The sequence below is a fragment of the Pavona decussata genome, unplaced genomic scaffold (assembly GCF_977016875.1).
Source record: "Pavona decussata unplaced genomic scaffold, jaPavDecu1.1 SCAFFOLD_64, whole genome shotgun sequence".
Lineage (NCBI taxonomy): Eukaryota > Metazoa > Cnidaria > Anthozoa > Scleractinia > Agariciidae > Pavona > Pavona decussata.
In genome coordinates this window covers 4,893,235-4,918,602 of record NW_028145484.1, presented here as the reverse complement: position 1 = coordinate 4,918,602, position 25,368 = coordinate 4,893,235, and the positions used below count along the sequence as shown (strand labels likewise).

The 25,368-nt window shown below is 38.2% G+C and overlaps 2 protein-coding genes, 1 long non-coding RNA gene and 1 other non-coding gene across 6 annotated transcripts; 3 read left to right on the top strand and 1 right to left on the bottom strand.

Moving 5' to 3' along the window:
* The first annotated feature begins 526 nt into the window (after nt 1-526).
* LOC146478658 (kinesin light chain-like) lies at nt 527-21,251 on the top strand. Of its 3 annotated transcripts, none has more exons than XM_085112253.1 (12): nt 527-1,030; nt 4,111-4,326; nt 4,983-5,055; nt 5,589-5,701; nt 6,255-6,373; nt 15,043-15,130; nt 17,356-17,457; nt 18,054-18,137; nt 18,243-18,332; nt 18,426-18,482; nt 18,736-18,978; nt 20,069-21,251. In XM_085112253.1, the coding sequence occupies exons 1-12, from the start codon at nt 803-805 to the stop codon at nt 20,498-20,500; spliced, it is 1,845 nt and encodes a 614-aa protein (XP_084968379.1). In that variant the 5' UTR covers nt 527-802; the 3' UTR covers nt 20,501-21,251. The 3 variants fall into 3 exon arrangements, with proteins under 3 accessions (XP_084968379.1, XP_084968377.1, XP_084968380.1); XM_085112251.1 differs by having other exon boundaries at nt 18,736-18,987; XM_085112254.1 differs by lacking the exon at nt 527-1,030 and adding an exon at nt 2,821-2,943 and having other exon boundaries at nt 18,736-18,987.
* Nucleotides 8,403-15,176, bottom strand: LOC146478660 (uncharacterized). The gene is made up of 2 exons (XR_014865151.1): nt 15,031-15,176; nt 8,403-8,536 (listed from the first exon to the last, which is right to left on the bottom strand). It is a non-coding gene; the product is annotated as an uncharacterized LOC146478660 (long non-coding RNA).
* Trnad-auc (transfer RNA aspartic acid (anticodon AUC)) lies at nt 19,452-19,525 on the top strand. The gene has a single exon. It is a non-coding gene; the product is annotated as a tRNA-Asp (tRNA).
* Nucleotides 21,252-22,188: 937 nt separating the features above from the next.
* On the top strand, nt 22,189-24,989 carry LOC146478657 (putative ATP-dependent RNA helicase DDX49). Its single transcript, XM_085112250.1, has 3 exons — nt 22,189-22,479; nt 22,792-23,178; nt 24,184-24,989. The coding sequence occupies exons 1-3, from the start codon at nt 22,217-22,219 to the stop codon at nt 24,872-24,874; spliced, it is 1,341 nt and encodes a 446-aa protein (XP_084968376.1). The 5' UTR covers nt 22,189-22,216; the 3' UTR covers nt 24,875-24,989.
* Nucleotides 24,990-25,368: the final 379 nt, after the last annotated feature.

The following is a 25,368-nucleotide window of genomic DNA, read 5'->3' as shown; positions in this document are numbered from 1 at the left end:
GAGACAGGCAATTTTTATACCCATTTCTAGATATGATAATTACTTCATGACAATCTACTGTGTGTGGCACGTGGTATGCAGCAGATAGTTTGCTATAATCATTATTTTTAAAACAAACATTTTGTGAAGCAACTTCTCTATAATTAGGTTGAATCGCCGCTCATATTTTGGAAAGAAAAAAAAAAATCCATGTATCTGCATTCCCCATCCTTGAAGATAACTTATGGGGGGGTGGTTGACCCATATTTTTGCATAGTACCTTATATCTTGCTTTTCATGTTTACTTGCATTCATCCTTCCATATAACAGATCCTTGCAGTAATCCTATGTGAAAATATGGCTGATTCACTTAGTTTGGAAACTCCTTACTGTCTGTTTCAGAGAAGTTAGTTCAAAATAAGCGACCCGAAATTTTGTTTCTTTATCTTTTAAATTCTCCTATCCCTCCCCCCGCAAAGATCCATACCTACCCCCCCCCCCCCCCTTTGCATAAGTTATGCTTTTGCCTCGTTGTCAGTCAACGCATTTGTGGAAGATTTTGAGGGGAAGACGAACGCCAAGGGTAAACGCTATGATTTGGCGAATTTCTTTGCCGTAACGGGATCGAAAAGTTCGGTTACTCAGAAAAGATGGGGATTGCTATAATTTAATGAACGTTTGGGAAAGCAAAGCTAAAGTTGGAGCGTAATCTTGGAGGAGAAACCGGTGCGTTCGAAGTCAAGGACGTTGTTGTAGACGCCATTTTCCCACTTCAATTGTATCGAATTTGCCGTCATTCGTGATAACACTTCATAGGATAAATATGACGAACCTTGAGGGAAGCAAAAAATGGACGCAGGACGAAATAATCAACAACACGAAAAATGTGGTACGAGGATTAGAAACCTTGAAAAATGAACACTCAGGAATCCTGAATAATCTGAACTCGCGACACGAAAAAAATGAGGGTGAATCGGAGTTGGAGCGAGAAAAAGGATCGATCATTCAGGAATCGATTGAGAAGATCGAGCTCGGGTTAGGAGAAGCGCAGGTATGGATTCTTTGTGTTAAAAGTAGACCACTTTTTCTGTTATTTCGGATGGATGGATGTTAAAATACGATTGTAATCATAAACACCCCGCTTCTTTACTCTTATCTTAGCATGCAAGCTTAGGAACGTTCAATTGCTCCTAACAATTTTTGACGGGTAAAGATCAATTTGACTATAAACATCTGCTACGTTTAAATGCCATATATATGTATATATTGTTTCAGTTTCTTGACCATCGATAGATAGATGGTGGATAGATTGAGATGAATATTTCTTGATGAAAGTTTATAATTTTATTCATGTACCCTCTTTAGCTAGAGATATCAAATGGCAATGCAAATTTTTGTCGTTTCCAATTTCAGTTAATTAATGAACTTTGCAGCTTTGAAGTGCTGTTGAGGGCTACCACAGACCAATAATTTCTCTTTTCATTTTGATTTTGACATACCCTTCATATGAGAGAAAAGAGCCAAATTAATTAGCGTCACCTAAATTAAAATAGCTTTTGCATAAAGATCTTTCTAGAATCTTTCTTATAATGAAAAAAGAAAATTAAAAAAACTACCACAAACTAACCTGTGAGCTGGTGATCCTCTTAGAGGAACGCTCAAAGTTTGTTAGCAATCCAAACGAGGATGGTTTATCGTTTAAAAAAATTGTTTAAATATTGTTAAAAAATTTCCTTGTTTGCTGTCAGACACAACTCACTGAAACTACAGTGCTAATCACTAAGTGATTGGTTTAAATAATTTAATAGCAGACTCGCCAACTTATTTTGGATTTATGACAGGAAAAAAAATATACCCCTGGTTTGGCTTTCAGTGCTTACATGTAGCCTTGTAAAGGGAAAATTTTCAATCACAAAAATAAATTATTATTGATTAAAAAAAAAGGGAAAATTTTCAATCACAAAAATAAATTATTACTGATTAAAAAAAAATGACGATGTCAGTTTGTTGTGCTGTAGGCAATATTGAAACTGTTTTTTTGCTGAAGACTATTCAGGCAGTGTCAGTGAATGATGACTGCAGATTGCCAAACTGTACATTTTGTGGTCAGAATACCACTTCCCTAATCTCTTTTGATTATGTGAATTTTCAAGGGTAATTGTAACATAACTTACTATATACATTCAAACTTCGTTGAAACTGATACTATACACGTTCTCATGCCAATATTTTCTATTTATCTTTAATGATCCTTGTTCTATATTTATCTATTGGCTCTTGTACTGTTACCAAAGGAAAACAACATTAAGATTTATTGTTTAGAAAGAGCAAGCATTTTTGAAGAAAACACGATTTAATGAAATAATAAATCAAGCTTAAATGTCAGTTATTAATTTGCATAATGGTTACCTAGCTATTCAAAGAATGTAAGACATTGCAGTTATCCCCAATATAACCAGTTTTGACATGATAAGACATTTTAATTGCTACATACATTGCCTGTTATAGTATTATTAAGTAAATGAGACTTGCTTATATAAATAGTACTTGCCAACAGTGGTCATAATTTATCTCAAAACGGTATTTCTCTGTTGTATCAATAAATCACTAATTTGAAAGGTACGTGTTCAAGTCATAACTATTTGAACTATGACTGGCGATGAAGACCTTGCTTTTAAACACCAAACTATCTTGATTGATAGGCTATGAGTAAGCAGTGCTTAGAAAATGTGTTACTTCCTTCAAATGGCATGTAAAATCTTCCTGCTGACTAGAAAGTGAAAGCATTATTTAAATCACTTTAAGGAATTTTATCCTTATACCAAAAATGTTTTTTAACAGTCATGTCACTTTGTTAAGGAATTTGACATTATTCGATTCTTTGTCATTGAGAGACTGAGATTCTGGAACTTTGAGCACCAGAAATATTCTGAACTGAACTCGCAAGGATTAATCAATTAAAAGGTATTTTACAGCATCTTGTCAAGAAATAAGTGCTGACTTCTCATTTTGTAGGTTAGAAACTTTGATTGATAATTATTTAGAAACAAATCAAGTAGTGTTTCAATACAATATGAACACTTAACCCTTTCACTCCCATGGGAAATGTCGTATTTTTGTAAAACGGCAACTGTGAACCCCTACACCAACTGTAATACACCAATTAAAAGGTTTTATCAGGGGCATTGTATAAATCATTCCAGCTAAGACAAAGGAAGTAACAGAAGAGAATGAAAAGTGTTTAAAACGAGAAAATATAAACCTTAAAATACATTTCACTTCTCGTATACACTGGGTATACCCCTAAAGTAAAGCTTAATTTGCAGATCTCAGCACATAGTTTCTTGTCAAATGGTGACTTGGTCTTTAAAGTGTAAGAGGAAAAAGTTACAAAAAATGGAGGGGTGGTTAATCATGTCTTATGTAGGAGGGGGGTACGATTTTATGCTTCCATTGTGCAGATCTCTCCAAGATCTGTTTGGTGTCCAAATTTGATACAAATTGACCCAACATTGGGCACGTAATGAATTTTTGTGCCATATGGCACTCTTGGGAGTGAGAGGGTTAATTACTAAGACACTTAGATCTCTTCCTTTATGGACTTTGTAGATTTGGAATATGAAATATCATTGTGAAATTAATGTCTTCCTGTTCAAGCTACATTCTACACAGACCGCCATGTTTTGATATGTTGCTGAAATAAAACATATTACAGTCAAACTTGGTCATTATAGACATTGTACAGACCAGAAACAGTCATTGCTATTGTTATCAGGCTTGCGTGTTAAGGGGGTTAATTTTTGGGAAAAAGCATAAAAACAAGTTTACAGAATAATATGAGTGTGTGCTAAGTGGAGTTCAGTTGTAATTAAGAATTTATGGTTGTTAAATATTAGACTGCGAACAGGCTCTTATTTTTCTTATAATTAAATTAACTTTTCGCGTGCCCTGCTTGGCTCTGAGGAACAAAGGACAACCGCTGGCAGTCTAGTTACATATTGATACTAACAATTAATTATACATTGTTAAATTAAACTCTCAGCTCATCCAGTACTTCTGTGAATGCAAGGGGCTATTCCCCTGTCAGGTGAAAGAGATGATGATAAAGTATTTTTTCTCTATTCGTATCAGGTTATGATGGCATTATGTAGCCATCTTAGCACAGTCGAAGCAGAGAAACAGAAGTTAAAAGCTCAAGTGCGAAGGCTTTGCCAAGAGAATGCATGGCTCAGAGAAGAGCTTTCAGTCACACAGCAGAAACTGCAAGAAAGTGAACAGAAAGTTGCCCAGCTTGAGGAAGAGAAGAAACACCTTGAATTTATGAACTCGATTAAAAAATATGATGACGTAAGTGTCTTTCATTTTTGATTTATTCATAAACTTCCTGGCGCTTATCACACTCACTCATCCACCAGTCTGAACTTATTTTATTTTATTTTGACTTTCATGTGTCCTGCCCCTCTTGGAATTGTTCACCTTTAGGATAAGCATGTAAGTGTTCCACAATGTTATTTTTTGTTCACTTGTACTTGATAAGCTGTGTTGATTATGTTAATTTTGTTTTGTTAGTAGAGTCTTTTGGCTGGATGTTATCATAGAACCCCACATCCTATGGATATGACTCTCTTCGTTACAGCCAGATTTTGGCCCAAACTGTTATTTCTCCTGCAGACACCCCAATTCTTTGCCCATCAAATTTACAATCTCACTGTAGTTGTTCTTGCACGTAATATGTTTCTGTTTAACTTGCTGTATTGCATGTTTAGCTTGTGCATAGTACCTTGAGTGTGTTTCCTCAGTAAAAACTGATTAAAACTTGTTTTATGGAATCTTAATTTAAGTAACTCTGTCTAGTATTTTCAAGTGTTGTATTGAGGGGGGATGCCAAAATGATTTGCCAGGAAATTTGTTGTAATTTGGCTGTACTTTAAATGGAACTTTGGAGGTGCATGAAGCTTCCAAGTCAAAAATTCAGGCTGACTGATTTGAGTTGTTTCTGACAGGATGAAGGGATTGAAAATGACATAAGCATTCATGATGTGCTGTCCCAAGATGAAGAAGAAACAGAGGTTGATGGTATGTGATGTTACCTACTTAACAATATTATTATCCAATGAAGCGGAGGTGGATATTTACTGAGCTAAAAAGTGGGGTAAAAATAGACTGCTATTCACCAACACTGTGGATAGCCAACCAGGCGCAATAAATTATTTTTGGACAAATGAGTGAAAAACTTGCACATGAAATCCAGGACAATGTAGGAAGCTGAAGAGCAACTACTATCTGGAGTTTGAGTAGGCAATGAAAGCTTGCCAAAAGCGCCATCCACTGGTTTGTTATGTACTAAAAGATTCATTTATTGCGTTCGACATAGAAAGAACACAAGATTGTATGGGACAATCATCAATGAGTGAATGGACTTTAAGACGTGTATCTGGCATCCCCTGCAGGGGCAGATAACATCATCACCAACTTGGCAAAGGAGAGAGAGCCTGGGATTGAGATTATCGAACGCACTCCCTAATCTTTGATTATTACTAGTTAAATACCATTTTCTATTGACAATTGCCTTGAATATTCATTCACTAAATATTTGTTTTTGTTTCCAGATGAAACATTGAGTCAAGCGTCATCAGCGACTTCAGCTAGTGCGTCAGGTGTCTATGAGATCCCAGCGAGATTAAGAACTTTACACAATTTGGTCATCCAGTATGCATCACAGGTACAGTGGGAACTTTAAGCTGAAGCATGCTGCTTCTGTTAGTTTTGTAAATAAGCTTTTAGCTCAAGGACCATCTTGGATTATTTGGGTAGCCATATTTTGTAGAAGTTCTTGATAAAGGAGTGTGAGCTTTTCATATTTTATGGGAGAATAAACTTAGTTGAATTTCTCACACCAACCTCATGTCATAACAAACCAATTTGCTTAATTGAGCCATCAGTTTTCTATGATACCATATAATATACTTTAGGCCTCCCGTGTCCAAGAGAAAAAGCTACATTGTTACACATTGTTACAGCAAATGTTTATCTCCTCCTTTGCAAAAAGATGTTATCGAGACACCCAAGAGAAATTGTACAATAAATTCATGGTGCCCAAAGGTAGTAATCTCAAAGCAGAAACATTTTTCAGATGTACATGTAACAGACAACACAAGTTGATCTTAAGAGTTGACAGCCAGTTTGGTAGCAAATCCTTACAGAGTATCAAAACAGCAAGTTTCAATTGTTTTGTTAGATTGGAGAGTTATTGAGGACATGATTTTTGTTGTTAGGGTCGATATGAGGTGGCTGTCCCCTTGTGTAAGCAGGCCCTAGAAGATCTTGAGAAGACGTCAGGCCATGATCATCCAGATGTGGCTACAATGCTTAACATCCTTGCTCTTGTGTACAGGTAATTAGGAGTTGCCAGTAGTTTCATGGTTTGCTTGTTTCTTTACCTGTAGAGGCCAGTGTGTGGTAAGTCCATGTGATGTGTTGCTACTGGGCTGTGCCTTGTCTAGTCTTTGTTGGGTGCATGACTGCCCTGCACTCTGTTCAGTTGCTAAATGACAAAGCTTTCTGTGAGTGTCTCTTAAGTTATGTTGATTAAAGCCCTTAAATAGTTTGTGGAAGGTAAGGTATATATATCATGCAAATTCCACTTACTTCCATGTTCAATTTTTAACAATGATTCATATGAGCATAACACTATCATAACAATCATGTCACTCCACCCACCCCACCCATATATAACCTCACCCCACCCATGTGATTCCATAGCGCAGGCAGTATCTTAGGCTACATTTCCTTTGTCAGATACAATATAGTGCACCCGGCCGTAGATCTCCCTAAAAGTGTCCTTTGGGACATAATTAATTTCCTCATGCACCCGGTGAGAAATTGCATGGAAGACGATCGCAGCTTGGACAGAGTTAGCATCAAGAATTCAGGACTTATATTCAGTGCCAGCTCTGAGGCATCAATGGCAGACAGTGCTATGACAGACAGTGAACTGTCACTCGTATCTGGCATCATGTTTGATCAACACGACAAGCTGACAGAGAAGATGGACACTGTTGAAGCAACGGTCGGACAGTACTTGCGTGGGCATATTGGAAGCTCACTGATTTCAAGAAGTTCAGTTTAGGAGAGATCAAATGTGCTGTTGCAACTTCTCATTATTTCAAAATATTCAGTACTTGGGATCATGAAGTTAATGTGCGGCATTTTAATCATGAGATTTCACTGAGGATGAACAGCACCTCTCAACTCCCACATGTGACGCTTTGGCATCAGTGGTTCAGATACTCTCAGCACAAACTAACTGCAGGCCTTGATTGCGTCCTTGGCATACTGTCAAGTACTTTAATGGTTACTGTTTTGGAATAGACAGATACATTTTTTTTGCAAATTTTCTAGTTTTGCATTGTATTGTAAGTAACAAGTATTTCGAAATGCTCTAGTCACTGAGTCTGTAGTCATGGCTGTACATTTCATTTTTGATTTGAATTTGTGACATAATAAGCTTCTTGTGAAGAAGTTTCATTTGAGAGAAATAAGTAATTTGAAGTTTATGCATATAATAGAAAATCAAAACAGTTGTTCATACAAGCAACAGATTTAAAATACAGTATATTTTTGTTACCAGTGTAAGCAATCAATGCATAGTTCTATTGTCTTGCAAAATTTTATGCCAGAAAATTATATTGAATGCTTACAAATGTTGTAAGTTTTGTAAATTTAAAATATATGTCAAATACATTATTGATAATCTTCAGGAAATGGGATTGGAGAGCAGGAAGTGTTGTGTGGTTTCCTGGGGGGTCATGTAAATGATGTCAAGATCTTTCATCCATCATCCTACACCTGTGAAACACCATGATCGTGTATATGGAACTGACAAATTTCCATTTATTCACAAGTTCAACATCCAGTTTTTCATTTTCATTTTCAACACATTAATATCAGACACAAACTTCACAAGAATAGGGAACTTGTTAATGAGAAGCATGTTTCACCAGATTTTGTATGTTTTTCTTTCTGGTCAGTTAAACATACGGGTTTTACATTGAGAGCTCTAAGATGATAGGTTTTTTGTGAGTGTATGAGTTTACTAAATTATTTTATGATTTAGTAAAAAAGTGCCAAAAGGGAAGTTAGTATGTGGAGACTGGTTGGCTCTGTGTGTTTGTTTTGTGTTTGAATGGGCGACGTCCAGAAAACTGATTCACCTAATGGTTCCTGAAAAATTTTGGTTTATCATAAAATGATTTTGTAAACTTAGACTCACAAAAAACTTGTCGGCTTTGGGCTCTCGAAGTAGAAACCTTTTCTTTCACAGAGCTTTCTTATTTTTTACATTTGAATGCAGTTAAGATTGCCAGACTCAAGGCAATCTGCCCAGGGAGTGCACAATTTCTATGTCAAATTCACACCAAACATTGCATGATAAACAAGTCATCTTTATTATTCAGTCGTCATTGGAATGTTTTCATTCATTTGTTGTGGATCAGTTTATTGACTGACATCAGAACTTTTGGTTGCATCGCACAGGTCTTTTCTATTCCATCTGCGCCTGTGGGAGAGACAGTACAAGACTGGTTAATAAATTGCAGTATCAGACCTCCTCTTATGTGAACAAAAACAAACAAACAAATTTATATTTTATAGAAAGCAATATATTTTTAGCAGTTTTTAGGATTCGATTTTGGCAGTTTTATATGTTGACGAGAGGATATCGGTGTATGTGTGTCAGTAACAGAAATGAGAAATGCTGTGTTAAGAACAAGTAGTTTTATTTAGCAGTGAAGTTTTACGAAAAAAAGGTATTTCTAAATTCTGTTTGCAGAATACTGCAATAAAAAATAATGACCAGAAAACCTTAGCTTGAGAAAACAGACATTTCCCAGGTCAGGATGTAGCAAATTGAGCAGTTTGTGTAGTCTGATAACCCTGAGTGGTTGAGTCCTGGGGCTTGCCATTTACATGCAAAACCCGGAAATTGTGGTTGGAAAATCAAATGGTACATGTCATCATTCCCTTTGAAATTATGGGTTCTTGGTCAAAGTGATGCACTTTCGCTGCACCTTTTGAGATTTCCAATTGATGCTGATACATTTTGCATGTCATCCGTCTTCTGTTAAGACGAGGTAATTATTTCACATCTATACTGGAAATTTCTAACTGGGTGGTTTGCATAAATTTTAAGTGCCCATGATATCACTGCTGCCCTCCACCCATGTGTACTGACCACAGGCAACCCGCATGGCTAGAGCTTGACTGAAAAGCTGTGCAAAGCGACTAGCAATGTTATAAAAATTATAATAATATATAATTAAGAAGCTGGATGCTGGCCACTGATGCATCACTGCCTTCGATGTTTCTTTACCATCAGTTAATAAGTCTACTAATATGAGTATATGACTTCAATCAGATACAAAAACAAAGTGGTGGCAACAAAGAATTTGGGTCAGAAAAGTGTCTATAAAATTGAACTTTTTCCTCCTTGGATGATTGGATGCTATTCCTTTTATCTTGTACCAAGATCTTCTTGCCCTTTAGGAGAGAACATCTGGTAAAACCATTTTCATGATGTCATAATGTGTCATGAATGTGACACAGCACAACTGCACATGCTCTGTATTTGTAGCAAAAGACTGCTCACTAATTGCTCAAGATGGGTTTTCAACATCAATTTGTCGCTACAAATGTTGGTAGTATTTCACCTACTGAATTCTGAAAAGAAAACCAAGGATTTCAAGTTCCTGAGAAATGAAGAAAAATGCAGCTTAAGTTTTGTTGACAATGGTGCCCAAAGTGTGCTTACTGCATTACCCATATAAGTTTGCTGTGTACATGTTTGATTGTCAAGCAAAAATTTTCACAAAACTTTGAGCAGAGAGACAACACTTAAAATTTTTTGTTTTTTTTAGAAGTTGTCGCAGTTTAATGAATTGTCAAGTATAAAATTGATATAAGAAACCACTTTCACAGAAGGGCAGAAGTGTCAAGATAGATTTTTTGTAAGGCTTGCACATATGCACACAGAAAGCAAAGATTTGAAAAGTTATGCGAAAAAAGCTCATGCAACTCGCATTTGGCCATCTTCATTGACCAATCAGATTGGAGAACGTGATCTATTTTACCAGATGTTTTCTCCAAAGACATGAGATCAGCTACTTCCCCCAGTGTTTGTTTAAGTTTCCATACCCCTAAGCCCAAATATCTACAGAAATTTTTGCCCCACTGCTCTCTCAATATTTTGTTGTTATACATGTGGGAAAAGTTTGTTTAAAAAGGGATGGTTCTTCATTCTGAAAATGGCACACACCATTTTGAAGCAAGTCTCAGGATAAGCGCACAACCAGTCCTTTAAACTGACCAGTGCATTCCATTTGCAAACTTGGAATTGCCTTTTAACAAGGAAATCAGAGACCATGATTAACTTTTGATCCCACATTAGTGTTAACCTGCTTTTAAACAACCAGCTGCTAGGTTTCAGATCAAAAGTGTGACACACTGATCGTTGAGACACTGTCTCCAGATCAAGCAAGTAATGGGCCCAGGAAGTTGGGAAGATTCTGGACGGATTCCAGATTCCTGGATTCCAAGAAGAGAAAAAATATATATTTTGTAGGGGCAGTAGCTTCCACGCATGTTGCTTCATACTTTAATACCAGAACTAACCTAAACTAATGCGTGGCTACTGATAATGTGGTATTGCTAACCAGATATTAGTTTTGTGTTAGTCCTGTTCAAGTAATGTTAAGCCAACCATAGACACTATAAACAACTGATCAAAACCTTTGACAAGTGGCATAGATGCATTGTACTTGCAATAATTTAGCTGCCATTACTCTGTGCAATATATCCTTGGTAATACTGGTTTTGCCAAGGCACCGTAAAATATGTTTTCTCCGGCTATGGTAATTCTGTTCCATGTAGAATCTAGGCTTATCAAGTGACATGGATAATACATTGCACTTGCAATGTACTCCTGCCTGTACTCGGTGGAGTATTTCCTTGGTAATATTGTTTTCATCGATGTCGCTAAGCTACTGTAAAATGTTGTGTTTTCTCAGGCTAAGGTAATTCTGTTTCATGTAAAATCTAGGCTTGTTTTTCAGCTTGGTTAAAAAGTGAGCTTTAAAGTTTTTACGTTTATTTGTGGCCTCATAGAAAGATGTTTGAAGAGTTTTATGTGAATCTCACAATGGTAGTCAAAGAAATGGCATAAAAGTGGTGTAAGAGATATATAATATACTTTTTTTTACAAAAGGAACAGTAGATTAATTATGTTTTACTGCAGATAGTTATATTATTCATTTTCTGTTGTTAGGGTGTAGCTTTTTTTTGCAATGTATTAAAATAAGTAGTACTGTTTTCCAGAGTTTGGCTTAAGAACATGACTTATTTGTGATATTTTTGTAGATTCGTTCAAGACCTTGTGATAATGGTTCAAAACAACAGATAAATGAGAGAAATATAGTAAGGAATCACTTGTATGGATGCAGAAATAAATGCCTGGATCTTCTAGAATATTAGGTTAATTTTCTGGTAACCCTTAAGCCCCAGTATTAAAATGCAAATTTTCCGCTCGGTTCTTCATGCGTTCTCATGATGCTTGTTTGAAGAATTTGATTAAAAACTCAAGATTATTCCCATTACCTGAACGTTTTATCAAGCAGTGATATTGTAAAGAGAATTCAGTTTCTCGTCACTCTTGGGGTTTAAAGGGGTTAAGCAGTCTTGAACATGATTGTGCACAAGATGACTCTCTGAAAATTCTTTTGTTTTACTTTCAAGTTACAAAAACGGAGTGGATTTTAAGTTAATTCCAATTCTTTCGACAAAGACAAAAAAAAGAAGTTTTTCGGTAGGATGAATTTTTATTGGTCCTTCGGAAATGTTGCGTTTTGTAGGAATAAATTTCTGTCAAAGAAAATACTTTCTTTCTCTCAAAAGTAATTTTTGATAGCTTTCATTATAGCAAATGCTGGGTGCATTCTTTTCAAAATGGCACTGGAGAAAAGTGATAATCAAAACCTCCTTTAACATCTCCTTTTCACTTCATATTAGAAAATGATGGTTTGGCAGGTTTTCAACTTCGACGTGGTGTAACTCTATTTGTCATGGCAACCCAATCCCGCAAAAGATATTCCTGCATTCATTTTGTTTTTCTAAGCAATCAAAGTTTAATTTATAACGGACAAGCTCGTAAAATAAGATGACCAACCCCTTAAGATGATGAATTGTTCTAATCCACATTAACAAAGGAACTAAATTGATTGCTTCTAATGTGAATACACTACGTGTCAGTTGTAAACTAAATGAATATGTAAACCTATCCAGGGCCAAGACAATCAATTCCCCAGGGAATTGAAAGAAAGAAAAAAGTTCGAGCACTGATTTTACCCAGTTAGTAATTACGTAGAATTTTCAAAATGCAATCACTGCGACTGGAAAGTACTGCTCGTAGCTTTCATTTGCTTTTGAAAAATCGGAATCATGATTGATTAATTGATTGTTTTCTTTGGTTAAGTTAAAGAGACAAAGCTTTGTCATCTTTCAGTTTTTGTTCGTCTTCAGAGAGGTTAACACAGGAAAAACAACAAATGTCGGAAAAAATCGCCCCGAGCAGGAATCGAATATTGTCAAAGAAACGTCCGCTGGCTCGTGTACCAGTAAAAATGGCAGTTGTTTTGATGTAAACTTGATCATTTCAATCAGAGCTCTACTGCTTTTGGGCCAAAGGGAATTAACATAATTACCTTTTGATCACAGTTCTAGAAAGATACCCGTGTAATTGTCTTGCAAGTATTCAAGTTATTTTGTGGACAGTAACTTTAAAGTCAACACTAAAAGCAACAAATTTATCATGTCATTGTCCAGTAAAATAAAGGCCGAGGGAATAAACCAAATGAGTTTAACTTATCCGGTGAAGTTGCGAAACAGCTGTGTTGAAATTAGACATTTTTTGCATACCGTGTGTTCAAGACGAATGTGCCATGAATGCAGACAAAAATAAAAGAAGATATGTTTTCCGAATCTGTCTGCCAGACATTTCTGTCCAATTTTAGAATTACGTTTTCCTGTGTTTCTCGGGTGGTTTATTTGTCGTCTAGGCCGAAAATAACGAGTTCAAAATACTTTTCAGGTGGTATATGACTTACCTTTTTGTTTTAGAACTTTCATTTGTTGTGATAAATTGCTTCAAACTTTCAACAGGAGTTTCACCTCGCGTCAAAAGTTGTATCCTAATGCATCCTAATGTGGGTCGTGGACCAGAGGTTAACCAAACAGAAGTATTGAGCTGTCACCGGCCAGTGTTCTACAAAACAGCACTCGAGCGAAAAAAGAAGAGCTTGTACCAAATTTGCCTACCGAATAAGAAACGTGTTCTGCAAGTGGAAAGCTCTTTCCAAAGTAAAAAGCGTCATTGCAGAGCAGACTTGAGAGAAGGTTTAACTTTTGGAAAAGCCGTTGGCAAATATTTGTGAAAAAAGAACGTTTGAATATAAATTGAATCCTTTGTCTGCGGCTTTTGTATTGTCAACTTCATTAAAATGTTAACGGAAAACACTTGATATTAATTCCAAATGTAATCGATCATGTATGACAGACATTTAACTTAAGCCTGTAGAATAGACAAAACAATTCTATAGAGAAAAGGCAACTTGAAAATTGGATATTATAAGAAATTTATAATAGGAAGTATTTCTAACAAAAGTTATATTTGCCTTTAAAATGGCAAATTGAGATGCATCGCCAATTGATATTATGTTTCTTTGCTGTTGATTAACAGCCTGATTGTGGAATTTTGATATTATTGAAAAGAGTAGTCATGTTTACCGCGCCAGGAGGGCACAGTTGAATATTCTATTCTTGATTTCAAAGGACAGTTACTTTAAACCAAGCAAAACTCTATTGGTTGTTGCGGTAAATAACTGCTTCAACATTCAATCCAACGTCCAATTAAAAAAATCCTGAAGTGTGACCATTCAAATGAAAGCTACTAAGCAGTACTTTCCTGTGGTGCTGTTTATTATGCTGTACAAGGTGGTTCTAAATTTTAAGTCTGTGGATGAAATCCTAAAGTCTGGCCGTTCAAATGAAAGCTACTGAGCGGTACTTTCCTGTGGTGTAGTTTATTATGCTGTGAAGAGTGGTTCTAACTTTTGTGTTTGTGAGTGAATTACTGAAGTGTGACCATTCAAATAAAAGCTTTTGTGCAATACTTCCTAAAGACACAAGTGTTGCCATTATTTCAAAGCAACTGAGCAGTACTTTCCTGCGGTGCTGTTTATTACGCTATACAAGGTGGTTTTAACTTTTGAGTCTGTGGATTAAATCGTGGTAACCATTTATTTAAAACCGTTGAGCGGTACAATTATAGTTTAATATCCCAAAGAAAAATTTAGATTTCTAGAATAGAGGAGTTGAACCGTCGTAAAGGGTGTAGCGTTAATTGTTATGTTATTGTCATGGTTCTCTCATCATTAACCTGTTGTCCTTTTCTTTCAGTTCCCAAACGATATTTAGGTCAAATTCTTTATATTATGTTAAAACTAATGTGTTACGTATGAGTTGGATCAAATTTCTTGTGATATGAAGTCATGAATCACATGATAGTTTCATCTTTGCGAAAATTCGTTCTTCCCAAGATAAAACCTGACATTTCCCTTCACTTTTCACCTTTCTATCTCTTAAAGGAATGGAAATGTTATTGCAGTTTTGATCGGTTAGAAACGACAAACAGATTTGGAGAGAATGTGTCGTTTCATGCGCAAATATCAGGGAGTCATGCATCACTGCGTGTCACCCAAAGAGAATCTAACAAATTCTGTTGAAGCTCAGTAAATCGAACCGGGATGAACCGACAAAGCTGTTCCAGCTATCTGGGGTTAAATTGCTGTAATAAACTGCAACCGGTAGTCTTCTTTCGGATTGAGTAAGCGAGAAATTCAACGGGGACTCGATCGACTTACTGAGATTCCGTCGGTTGTATAAAATTGTCTGTGTCATTTGTGTTATGGTTGAAGTTGTAGTAACAGTTTCCTTGTGTCTTACCTGTGTTTTCAGGGATCAAAACAAGTACAAAGAAGCTGCAAATTTGCTTCATGATGCGCTGACGATCCGAGAGAAGACACTTGGCGAGGACCATCCAGCTGTGAGTAGCTGCTACTGCTACTACGTTGACATCATTTCTCCGCATTCACCCGTCGCCATTTTTCTGTTGTTCTCCCTTCCTGTTGAAATCTTTTAAACCCTGAATTTCTCCACCTCGCTTACCTGTTCAAAAAAGATCTGAAACGAGAAACTAAAAGTAGAATTCCTAAGCGCGCGTTTTGTCGTCTTGTTGACCAAAAGCTGGTAAGCCTTTGTCTAGCAAACAGGTCTAGAAAACAGGTCTGAAGCCTAAGGGTTCGTAAATATTTGCCCGTGTTTACTCCGTTAATTCGTGCCCTACGCGGTCATTGTTTTCCTCTGATTTTAAAACTCCGAGTGGTTTCTACAGCTACTGAAAATTTTCATTTTGAACGGTTTTGGACGCGAGGAGATAAACTGAAGCACGCACGCCAGCTGAAGGCTGTTGACGTTCAAGCTGATGGCTGACCATAAAAGGAGCGTAAATGTGGCGTCATTTCATATCCCGTCCAGAGGTCAAGAGTGTGAGTCCACAATCTGATGTGCTTTTGACTTCGTTTATCTTTTTGAATTGACAGTGAAGGGTCTCTTTGTTTACCAGAAAATTCACAACGAGCTATTTTGGACCTGACTTTGCTGTCATATTTCGACGCGCGGACGCGAAAGCGAAATTCCCGCGAAAAAAAAAAAAAAAAAGGAAAAACGCTCAGCTCATTCGCTTTGGCGAAGCTGCAACATGGAAGATCTGTTTTCCGAAAGTATTTAAAAAGTCAGTGTTTAAGTTGTGGTTACAAATCTTGTGCGAAAGAATTTCGTAATCGTTGTCATGTTTTTGGTGAGGCAGTTACTGTTTATTTAAGCTTAACAGTCGTTTCATAGGCCATAAGGCTATCAAAATAGATTCAGTAGGCGCTGGAAAGGAAAGGCGGCGGCGCGCGTAGAAATAATTCCGGGAATGTCCCTTGCAGCTGTTCCTTATACCCGCGGGAGAGGTGTAGAGCGTGCGAAAAAAGGGATCCGCAGCGCTTACCGTGTTCACTCATCCTCCCTCCTCAAACTACAAAACTGGCCGCTTTAAACAGGCTACGGAACTCTCACATTAAATTTTCTGCCTTTTCTCAGTTTTAGAACGCATTTCCTTTGTCTCAATTTGTGAACGACTGAAACGGGTCAGAGGGCCGCCACCTTGAGAGGAAAAAATTCGCGAAAAGGAAAATGCTCTCGTTTTATATCCCTACAAATTCCGTACCTAAGGACTTTTTATGGTTTATTTTAAAGTCGTATTTCAAAGCCAGTACTTCTAGAAATAAGCTCATGTGTTAAAAGGCTCAGAGGTGCTTTAACAGGAAAATCTACTGGTATTAACTGCCAGCTTGTCTGAGTGTCTGATGCGGGATTTAAGGGTGTTTATCAGGCTGTGGTTATATTCTAAGCTGTAGACATTCTACTCAAAAGGTGCGGCATGTCTGGTCGTGAAACCGAACGGCTTTGATTCCCAAAATAGCTCAGCTCACCGGCGTCAAAACAGCGGTCTAAATTTTATCGGTTTGCACTGATCTAAGTGACCTTCCTGACATCTATCTTTAGCATTATTGAGAGATAGTACTCGTAAGCCAGCAAAAAAAAGAGACAACAGATCTGGCGGAATTTTCTGAACGCGAAGCGGTGTCCATGGTCTCTAGACTCGTGTCTCTTGGTTTGAGAAAGTCAAGGTTTTTCTGAACAATTCTTACAGTCGGTTGTTGATCTTGGGGTTTTATCCCATCAATTTGAAGAACCAGGCCAAATTAAAACGTGAACTAGAAAGTCCCCAACCGATCAGACTACTAAGTGGGTGGTGGGGCTTTCATGTTTTATCGATGGCAGTCGCCAGTGTTTTGAAAAAGGAGTTTATATTTTTGTTGTCTATACGGGTGAATTGTAAAGAAGGTCATAAATAGAATACAATTTTGTGGCCTCTTCGGCTTTTTTTTTTTTTTTTTTTTTTTTGCATGGCGATGTTTAACACATGTGCACTAATGGACATCTCTCAACTTACTAGCTGGAGTGTTATTATTTACTTAACTTCCCCTTAACTTTCTGTTTTGTTTTGTTTTTTACACTCAGCCAATCGAGGCCAACATTTCTTCTGTCGTGCTGATTATTAGTCTCTGGTTGGCCCACTAAAATCAGTTTAAAGATGACAAAAGAAATCACTGATAAAAAAAATAATGCAACTACTTTAGTAATAACTACGTTTGATTTCAGGTGGCTGCAACTCTCAACAATTTAGCTGTGCTTTACGGCAAAAGAGGAAAATACAAAGAAGCTGAACCGCTTTGTAAGCGAGCATTGGAGATACGAGAGAAGGTGAGAACAGTGGTCGAGTTTTGTATTTTGTCAGTTCATTGTTTATGGAAAAGGTCCTCTAACCAATCAGCAGAGCACACGTGCTGTTAATCGACCGATCAGGAGCAAGAACAACTGACCAATCGCGAACTGTGTTTTGTACCTTTCAGTTCCCGTGCTTGGTACCGGTTGCATTGCATGTTTTCCCGCGCTTGCATCGGGTTGCATGTTTTCCCACGCTCGCACGGGGTTGCATGTTTTCCCGCGCTTGCACCGGGCTGCGTGTTTTCCCGCGCTTGGCACCGGGTTGCATGTTTTCCGGCACTTGGCAGTGATTGCATGTTTTGCGAGTTTGTCCTCCTAGGTCTGTTAAGCCTGGTTTCACTAGCGACGCAAGCACAGGCGCAAATACAATCACTAGAATAAGAGCTTTATGTCAAGTGAAAACGAACGCGACGCAAACACAAGCACAAGGAAAAGAAGAATTTTGATCCTTGTGCTCGTGCATGCGTCGAGGCAGTTTTCACAGTGAAATAAGCACTCTTATTCTTGCGCTTGTGCTTGCCCCTGCGTTTGCGTCTTTAGTGTAGTAATCAAGAACGTTTGTTTTCTTGCAGGTATTGGGTAAAGACCATCCTGATGTAGCCAAACAGTTGAATAATCTGGCTTTGTTGTGTCAGAACCAAGGAAAGTATGACGAGGTATGTTTTACACCTTTCCTCTTCATAAACCAATTAAAAACATGAAAACTGAACAGTACTGTTAAAAGAAGAAAATGCTGATCGGTTCTTGTATGTGGTTTGTAGGTTGAGCAGTATTATCAGCGAGCTTTGGAAATTTACACAACCAAGCTGGGGCCAGATGATCCTAATGTGGCAAAGACGAAAAACAACTTGGTGAGACTTGAGCTTATTAAAAGTCGTATTTCATTGTTACACCAGCTTGAATGTAAACTTCTGTGTGAATTTTTTTTGTTTCTTCTCCAACAGGCCTCTGCGTATTTAAAACAAGGAAAATATAAAGCCGCTGAAACACTGTACAAGCAGGTATGCATTTGTTCAACACAACGTTGAAAACGTCGATTTTCTTTTTTAACCTTTCCACGACAATTATCTTCAAATTCCCAGAAAACCGCCTTATGGCTAACTAGAATTTCAGCTTTTGACTCAAAATAACTTTCTTACATATTAAGATAGAATTTTAAGAGGGGGGAGTTTTTAGGTGTCTTCTACCTAAACAAAGGAGAAACAGAGTATTCACGGCCTTTCAATTCTTACATCTTTTCATGTTTTATTTCAGGTTCTCACCCGAGCTCACGAGCGTGAATTTGGGCCTGGTACAGAGTCGTCTCTGGAGGATGATGGAAAGCGCGGGAAAGATAACGCACCATATGGTGAATATGGAGGCTGGCATAAGGCGGCAAAAGTCGACAGTCCTACTGTCACCACTACCCTCAGGAATCTGGGTGCTTTGTACCGCAGGCAGGGAAAGTTTGAAGCAGCGGAGACACTAGAGGAGTGTGCGCTGAGGTCCCGGCAGAACGTATGTAATGTGCGTGGCATTTGAATCTAGTTTATTGAACAGTAATGGTGTATTTGGAAGTGATGTTATTTGTATGATTATTAAATTCGGCCTCATTTTTTCAATTCGATTTGAGTCGATGGTAGTGCGACTTGTAAATGGGTCTAAGAAAAAACGGGTGCACTACAAAGTTAATTCTCTGATCAGTCATTGTGTCCTTAGTGCTAACGGCACAACATTCATTTGTACCCTTCACATTCACATTGCCGCAGTAGGTCATTTTCATGATGGCGCCATTTGACTACAACTACCAGAATTCATTTCGTTTTGCCTTTCAAATTCAAATTTTGTAATCCCAGTGGAGAGCAAAGAACAATAGCTCTAATTTGCACGAGAAAGCAAAAAAAAAATGAAGGATTCTGGTAGTTGTAGTCAAGTGACGCAATAGTGAAAATGTCCTATTACCATCATTTCACCCTCGGCATGCTTCGGTTGGCCTCGTAGCTCAGTCGATAGAGCAACGGACCATCAATCCGGAGGTCGTGGGTTCCGAATCCCGCCGAAGTCAAAGATATTTTTCTTGCCTCGCGCAGTCTCCCATTTCGTAACTAGGGCTTACGTTCAGTAGGAATTTCGTGGGTTCACTTTGCAGGGGCACCCAACGGATCGTTTCGGTAAATTATCTGTTCGGAAGGCCCTTAATCCCCTACAATTTTCTAAAAATAATTTTCGCCTCAAACTTTCGTGATATGGGAAATTTAAGGCCTGGTGTTTCGGATTGATAAAAATGTCGTTTCGGGTACCGAAAAAAGGTCAGCTAAGATTTTCGGAAAGGAAATAAGACCTAAGTTTTTTGGGAAATGGACAAAAATGCCCTAGTAATTTCGAAAAGACTCAAGTTCCCCTAGAATGACCGAACAGATAAAAATATTATACCGCAGCTTAAAATGAATCTACAGAGCTTTAAAGGCACTCCAGATAGCCTAAAATAGCGTTTCAAAGGATCTGAGAGAAAACTCCCATTGCCGGGTGCCCCTGACTTTGCACCTTGACGTACACTACAGAGTTAATTCTCTGATCCATGCAGCTAAGTCCAATCTTACCTCCACAGGCCCTTGATGTTGTTCGTCAAACCAAAGTCGCACAGCTTCTAGCGGAAGACGTTGTTGGTAGCAGCTCATCATTTGCACCCAGCAGCGTGGCATCCTCCGCATCATCCCTGAACGGCAACAATAGTAAAACGTCCATCGAATCTGAAAAAGACGATCCCAATGACGACAAGAAGAACGGAAAGCGCGAAAAAACGTTTTCACGTCTCAAGCGAACGCTCAGCAGCCGCGGCCAAAAATTGATGGAGAAGATGGGAGGCAGCGGTACACGGCTTCAGCGGTCTTCGTCACGTGATAACCTAGCCCATCATGCCAAGCTGTCAGCGTCTGAGCGGATATCTCGAAGCACCCCTATGCTGGCTCAGCCTCCACCTGATTCCGACCGAGGGAGGTCTGGGAGTGTTAGTGCCAGAGGAGCGCATTTAGGGTCTTGACGAGTCTTGGGAGCTAAAAACTAATCTCAACTAATATAATGTTTTTTCGTTGAGAGAAAGCGGATGGTTAACTTAATCATTGTTGTTGATTTTCTTTACTTTTTCGTTAAACTTCATTTTTCAGCTCTTTTTTTCTGATACGAACTCAAACTGATATTTACACAACGAAGTCAGAGCAGTCATCCTGTTTTGCCAATGGTACAGTTGTAATAGGTTGTGAGAAGTAGCTTAAAAGTTGAATTCCAAAAAGTCATATTGTAAGGGAAAAGCAAAACTGTTTGAGTACTAAATATTAGAGGTTAGATAACTGTAATAAGTTGTCCTTATGGGTTCAGGTCATTCATTTGTCGAGTAGTGCTCAACGAAATCAAAGCATTATTGCTGGTTTTCGTGTGATCTCAATACTCTGTTACTTGGTAAGGCCCATCGAAGCAGCTGAGAATTGTTTTTGGTGAGTCACTCATATGCGTGAAGGCTCGAGATATTTTGACCCAATAAATAAAACTTGTCTTGAATGTGATTTCTGCTATTTTTACTATCATTTTTACAATATTTATTACAAATTCGTTTTTCGTTTTTGTTAATCATTGGCTGCAACATCAAAATTCGGTTTCTTTTTTGTTTTCTTTTTTCTGAAGTGCATTAGCATCAAGATAAATAATATTTAATTATGATAATGTAGTGTAGAAAGCTGTAAATAAAGACGTCGAGTTTGAGAGAAATAATGAAATAAATTATCAGCTAGACGGAACTCGAACTGTGCTGTTTTTCGTCTCTTCCTGGTAAATAGACAACAATACTCATGACCCATTGGAGCTCTATTCCGGTATACTTGGTGGCCATGCACTGTGCCCGGGGGTTATGTGCGGCCATTTCCAGGAACAAGTGCAAAGAAAAAAATCGAACGCGATCACCGCACACAATTTTCGTGGGTGCCTAGGGACTTTGCTTTTTTTCGTTATTTTATCCTCAAATTCTACACCAAATATATCGTTATAGAACCCGGCAGTAAATATGAATGATTTTCACCAAGCATTGTTTTTTGTGGCGGCGTAATGGACTTTGTTATCCTCACAGAATGGGTGCACTGTTACCTAAGACCCAACCCCACTTAGTTCTAAACTGCGATCAGGCGTTCTTTTTTTCCGCCGACTCTCGCGCTGCCACACTTTGGCGCTCCCCCGAAAAAAAGAACGCCTGATCACAGGTTTACTTAATTCTGACCACTTTTGGAAATGGCTTCAGTACAGTGGCAGAAGAAATTTGTCAGGTCGTATTTGCATGAGACAGGTATGAACTCAGCGTTTACATGAAGGTATGAGGCGGTTTACACGAGACCAGATTGAATTCAAACTGTCAAAACGGTACGACCTTACACCAACAGAGAATGTTTATGTTTTAAAAGTATTAGGCCACTACAAAACACCACGGCACATGCACCAGGGGCCCTTCGAAAACAACCTGTGACCCCGAGGCTCATGTACATGGACAGCTGTTTCGCATTTGTTAGGGCTCATCTGCATGGCTAGGCCAAGTCAATGCAGCGACGGGAAATGAAAAGCCAATTCTGGAAATAAAAGACTCAGGTTTTCAATAAACTTGAGCAAGAGATGTCGAAAATCTCGTGGCACGCGGAGGGGTCCCACGCTCGCGGGCCTCGAGAAAATCTTACCCATGCGGCTAAGTGAGCTTAGATAAATTGTGCAACAAAACAAGATGGCGGACGAAGACAACGAAAACACGTGTAGTTTCTCTTCTTTGGGTTTAAATAGTTGGCTTGCGAAACAGTGCGATGCTGTAGGAATAAAGAAACCGACAGAGATCCAACAGAAGTGCATTCCACCGATCTTAGCAGGACGAGACTGCATTGGATGTGCGAAGACAGGCAGCGGGAAGACGGCTGCTTTCGCTCTTCCAATTCTTCAGAAACTTTGTGAAGACCCTTATGGAATTTTTGCTGTAGTTCTTACTCCCACCAGGTAAACACACATTTAAACATAAAACTCTCAGTCATTCAAGGGATACGGAAAATTGTGCACTTTGAAAGGACCCAGACAGGATGGGTGAATTTAGGTCACCCTAAAACGTTATACAAAGTCATTCCACTCCAAGTTTCTGTGTTTAACATGTAAATGGTAAACATTTTACTTCTCAGTAAGGTGAGAACAGACGTACCCATTCTGCCACAAAAGTTTGAATGGCTTAACTATACGAGGGAACAAATAAATTACATTTTCACCTTACAGAGCACGTCATTTAGTCAAATTTGTTGGTTATTTTTTCTCTGACAGGGAGCTGGCCTACCAAATCGCTGATCAGTTCAGAGTTCTTGGCAAACCCATTGGCCTGAAAGAAGCAGTCATTATTGGTGGTCTTGATATGATGAAGCAAGCATTGACTCTTGCCGAGAAACCCCATGTTGTTATAGCAACTCCTGGGCGGCTTGCTGACCACCTTAAAAGCACAGACACCGTTGATGTCAAGAGAATAAAGTTCTTAGTTCTTGATGAAGCAGACAGACTTTTGGATCCATCATTCAGTGATGATTTACAGGTCATATTTGACAATGTTCCAAGTAAAAGACAGACACTGCTTTTTAGTGCAACACTTACAGATACACTACAGGAACTGAGGGAATTGTCATGCAATGAACCATTTTACCATGAAGTCAAGTCAGAGTAAGTTAGAAGAACTTGTATACAGTTTAATGTCTTTATTAACCTGTGTTAGTTTCATTGGCACAAGACTAGTTGGATAACCCAAACTTCAGTACAATATAATTTAAATTAAATAGAGGAAAGGCCCTCAACTGAGCTATCAAGCCAACTGGGAGCTGGTCATGTTGTTAGTTCTAAATATACCTGTTGAGGATGAATAAATAAATGTGAATATATGAAAAATATATTTGAACTGCAGATGAAAGAATGAAATAGTCTTTCCTCTATTTTGACTGTAGGGAGGCAGTGTGGTCGAGTGGTTAGGGCGACTTGAAATCTGGAGGTCCTGGGTTCAAGTCCCACTCTGATTGCTAGCTGGAGTTGTTTCTCAGTAGCTCCGAGTTCAACTCCTCAGCTGCGCTTGTAAATAGCCAGCTGGTCTCCCTCCAGTTAGGATTTTTAACTATGTTAATGTTCAAATTGAGGTTATTTCGTTGTGAAGTTAAAATGCTCAGTCCCACTAGCTCTTGTGCTATAAACACTGCCAAGGGTAAATAAAGGTTATTATAATTATTATTAATTTTAACCTTTCATCCGCAGTTCAAATATATGTTTCATAGTGATTTGCACACAAAAATTTTGGCATTTTAAGTGGTTACTTCTAGAAGGTGATCGAACTGGGAGGTTTGACTGTATTCTGTTTAGGACCAAAGGTATCAAAACAACACTGGTTTATGTAAAACTTAGCAGTAAAGTTTTGAACATTTTTTGATGTCATTTTATGGTCTACAATAGTATAGACCATACAAAACTGCTGTTGATTTGTTAAATGCAACACGTTTTGCATGCTTCTAGGGTCAGTTGCATCAAAAGAGTGTGGTGTATTAACAAGCATGCTTAAAAACGTAATGCAAGGAAGGCTATTCATTCCTAAGCCCCAAAACAGATAATGTAATACTCATTATTTAAATCATCATTTTTTTCTGTTAAGATTTATGTTAACGTTTTTTAAATGATTCTTTTCAGCATTGCAACTGTAACAGAGCTGGACCAAAGGTACATTCTTTCTCCAGCTACAGTGCGGGACAGTTATCTTGTCCATATACTGAGAGAGCATGGAGAAAATAAGTCAGTGATAATTTTTACACACACATGTAAAAACTGCCAAACATTGGCAAACATGCTGTGGAAGTGTGAGTTACCATGTGTTGCTCTCCATTCACTCAAATCCCAAGGTGAGAGACTAGCTGGTCTAGCCACATTCAAGTCAGGGATAGTCAAAGTTCTTGTGGCGACTGATGTGGCTAGCCGAGGGCTGGATATACCGCAGGTTGAACTAGTGATTAACAGTAATGTACCAGCATCACCCAAGGATTACATTCACCGTGTTGGACGCACGGCTCGAGCAGGGCGTGGAGGAATGGCTGTCACGCTTGTGACACAGTACGATGTGGATCGGGTCAAACAGATTGAAGCTGTTATAAACACAAAGCTTGTGGAGTTTGAGACAAAAGAGAATGAAGTGCTGCCTTTGCTGAGGGCAGTGATGGTGGCAAGGAGAGAAGCGGAAATGAAAGTGCGAGGGAGTGCTGTTTTGGAGAAGAGGATGATTAACAAAAGAAAAAAGATGCTTCTTGAAGGCAAAGACCCTGATACAAAACCAGTGAAAAAGAAAAGAAGGCACAAGAATGCCACTGAGAAAAATGAATCAGTTTAGTAGTACAAGCTTTTGTAAATTATTTACAGACACAAGACTGCCTCTTGTTTAGTAGCTAGGTGGAAATAAATGTAAATGCTTTTAATGACTAATAAATAAAGATGGTTCTAAAAGATTTTGTCCTTCAGTTTTGATTTAACAAACCAGATTAGTTTTTCTGTGTTATGAACGTTTGATAAAAGGAAAGAAAAAAACAAAACAGAAACCTTCAAAAGTTCTCTGACCAATCGGCACCCAGTACGAGGTTCCCTTTCTTCAGCCCACAAACAGAGAGAAAAGGAACCTTGGTCGCGCAGGGTAGCCAATTGAATTCTTACAACCAATTGGAAGCAAAGCAAGAGCCAACATTAACACATTTTCCCATGCTAGATACCGAATGTAAACATTAACTTTCCTTGGAGTTAAGTGGAAGGTTTTCTTTTTTAACTGCTCTTGTGAGTGATTTCTTGCACCTTCTTTGTATCCTGTACTTGTCAATTGGCCTTCAGTGTAGT

Bases quoted from the DNA above. Each gene is read 5' to 3' on its own strand.
- LOC146478658 (XM_085112251.1), top strand. From the start codon at position 803: ATGACGAACCTTGAGGGAAGCAAAAAATGGACGCAGGACGAAATAATC. The intron at 15,131-17,355 runs GTGAGTAGCTGC...GTTTGATTTCAG, and splicing joins TTGGCGAGGACCATCCAGCT to GTGGCTGCAACTCTCAACAA. The intron at 18,483-18,735 runs GTATGCATTTGT...GTTTTATTTCAG, and splicing joins CTGAAACACTGTACAAGCAG to GTTCTCACCCGAGCTCACGA.
- LOC146478657 (XM_085112250.1), top strand. From the start codon at position 22,217: ATGGCGGACGAAGACAACGAAAACACGTGTAGTTTCTCTTCTTTGGGT. The intron at 22,480-22,791 runs GTAAACACACAT...TTTCTCTGACAG, and splicing joins GTAGTTCTTACTCCCACCAG to GGAGCTGGCCTACCAAATCG. The intron at 23,179-24,183 runs GTAAGTTAGAAG...GATTCTTTTCAG, and splicing joins TACCATGAAGTCAAGTCAGA to CATTGCAACTGTAACAGAGC.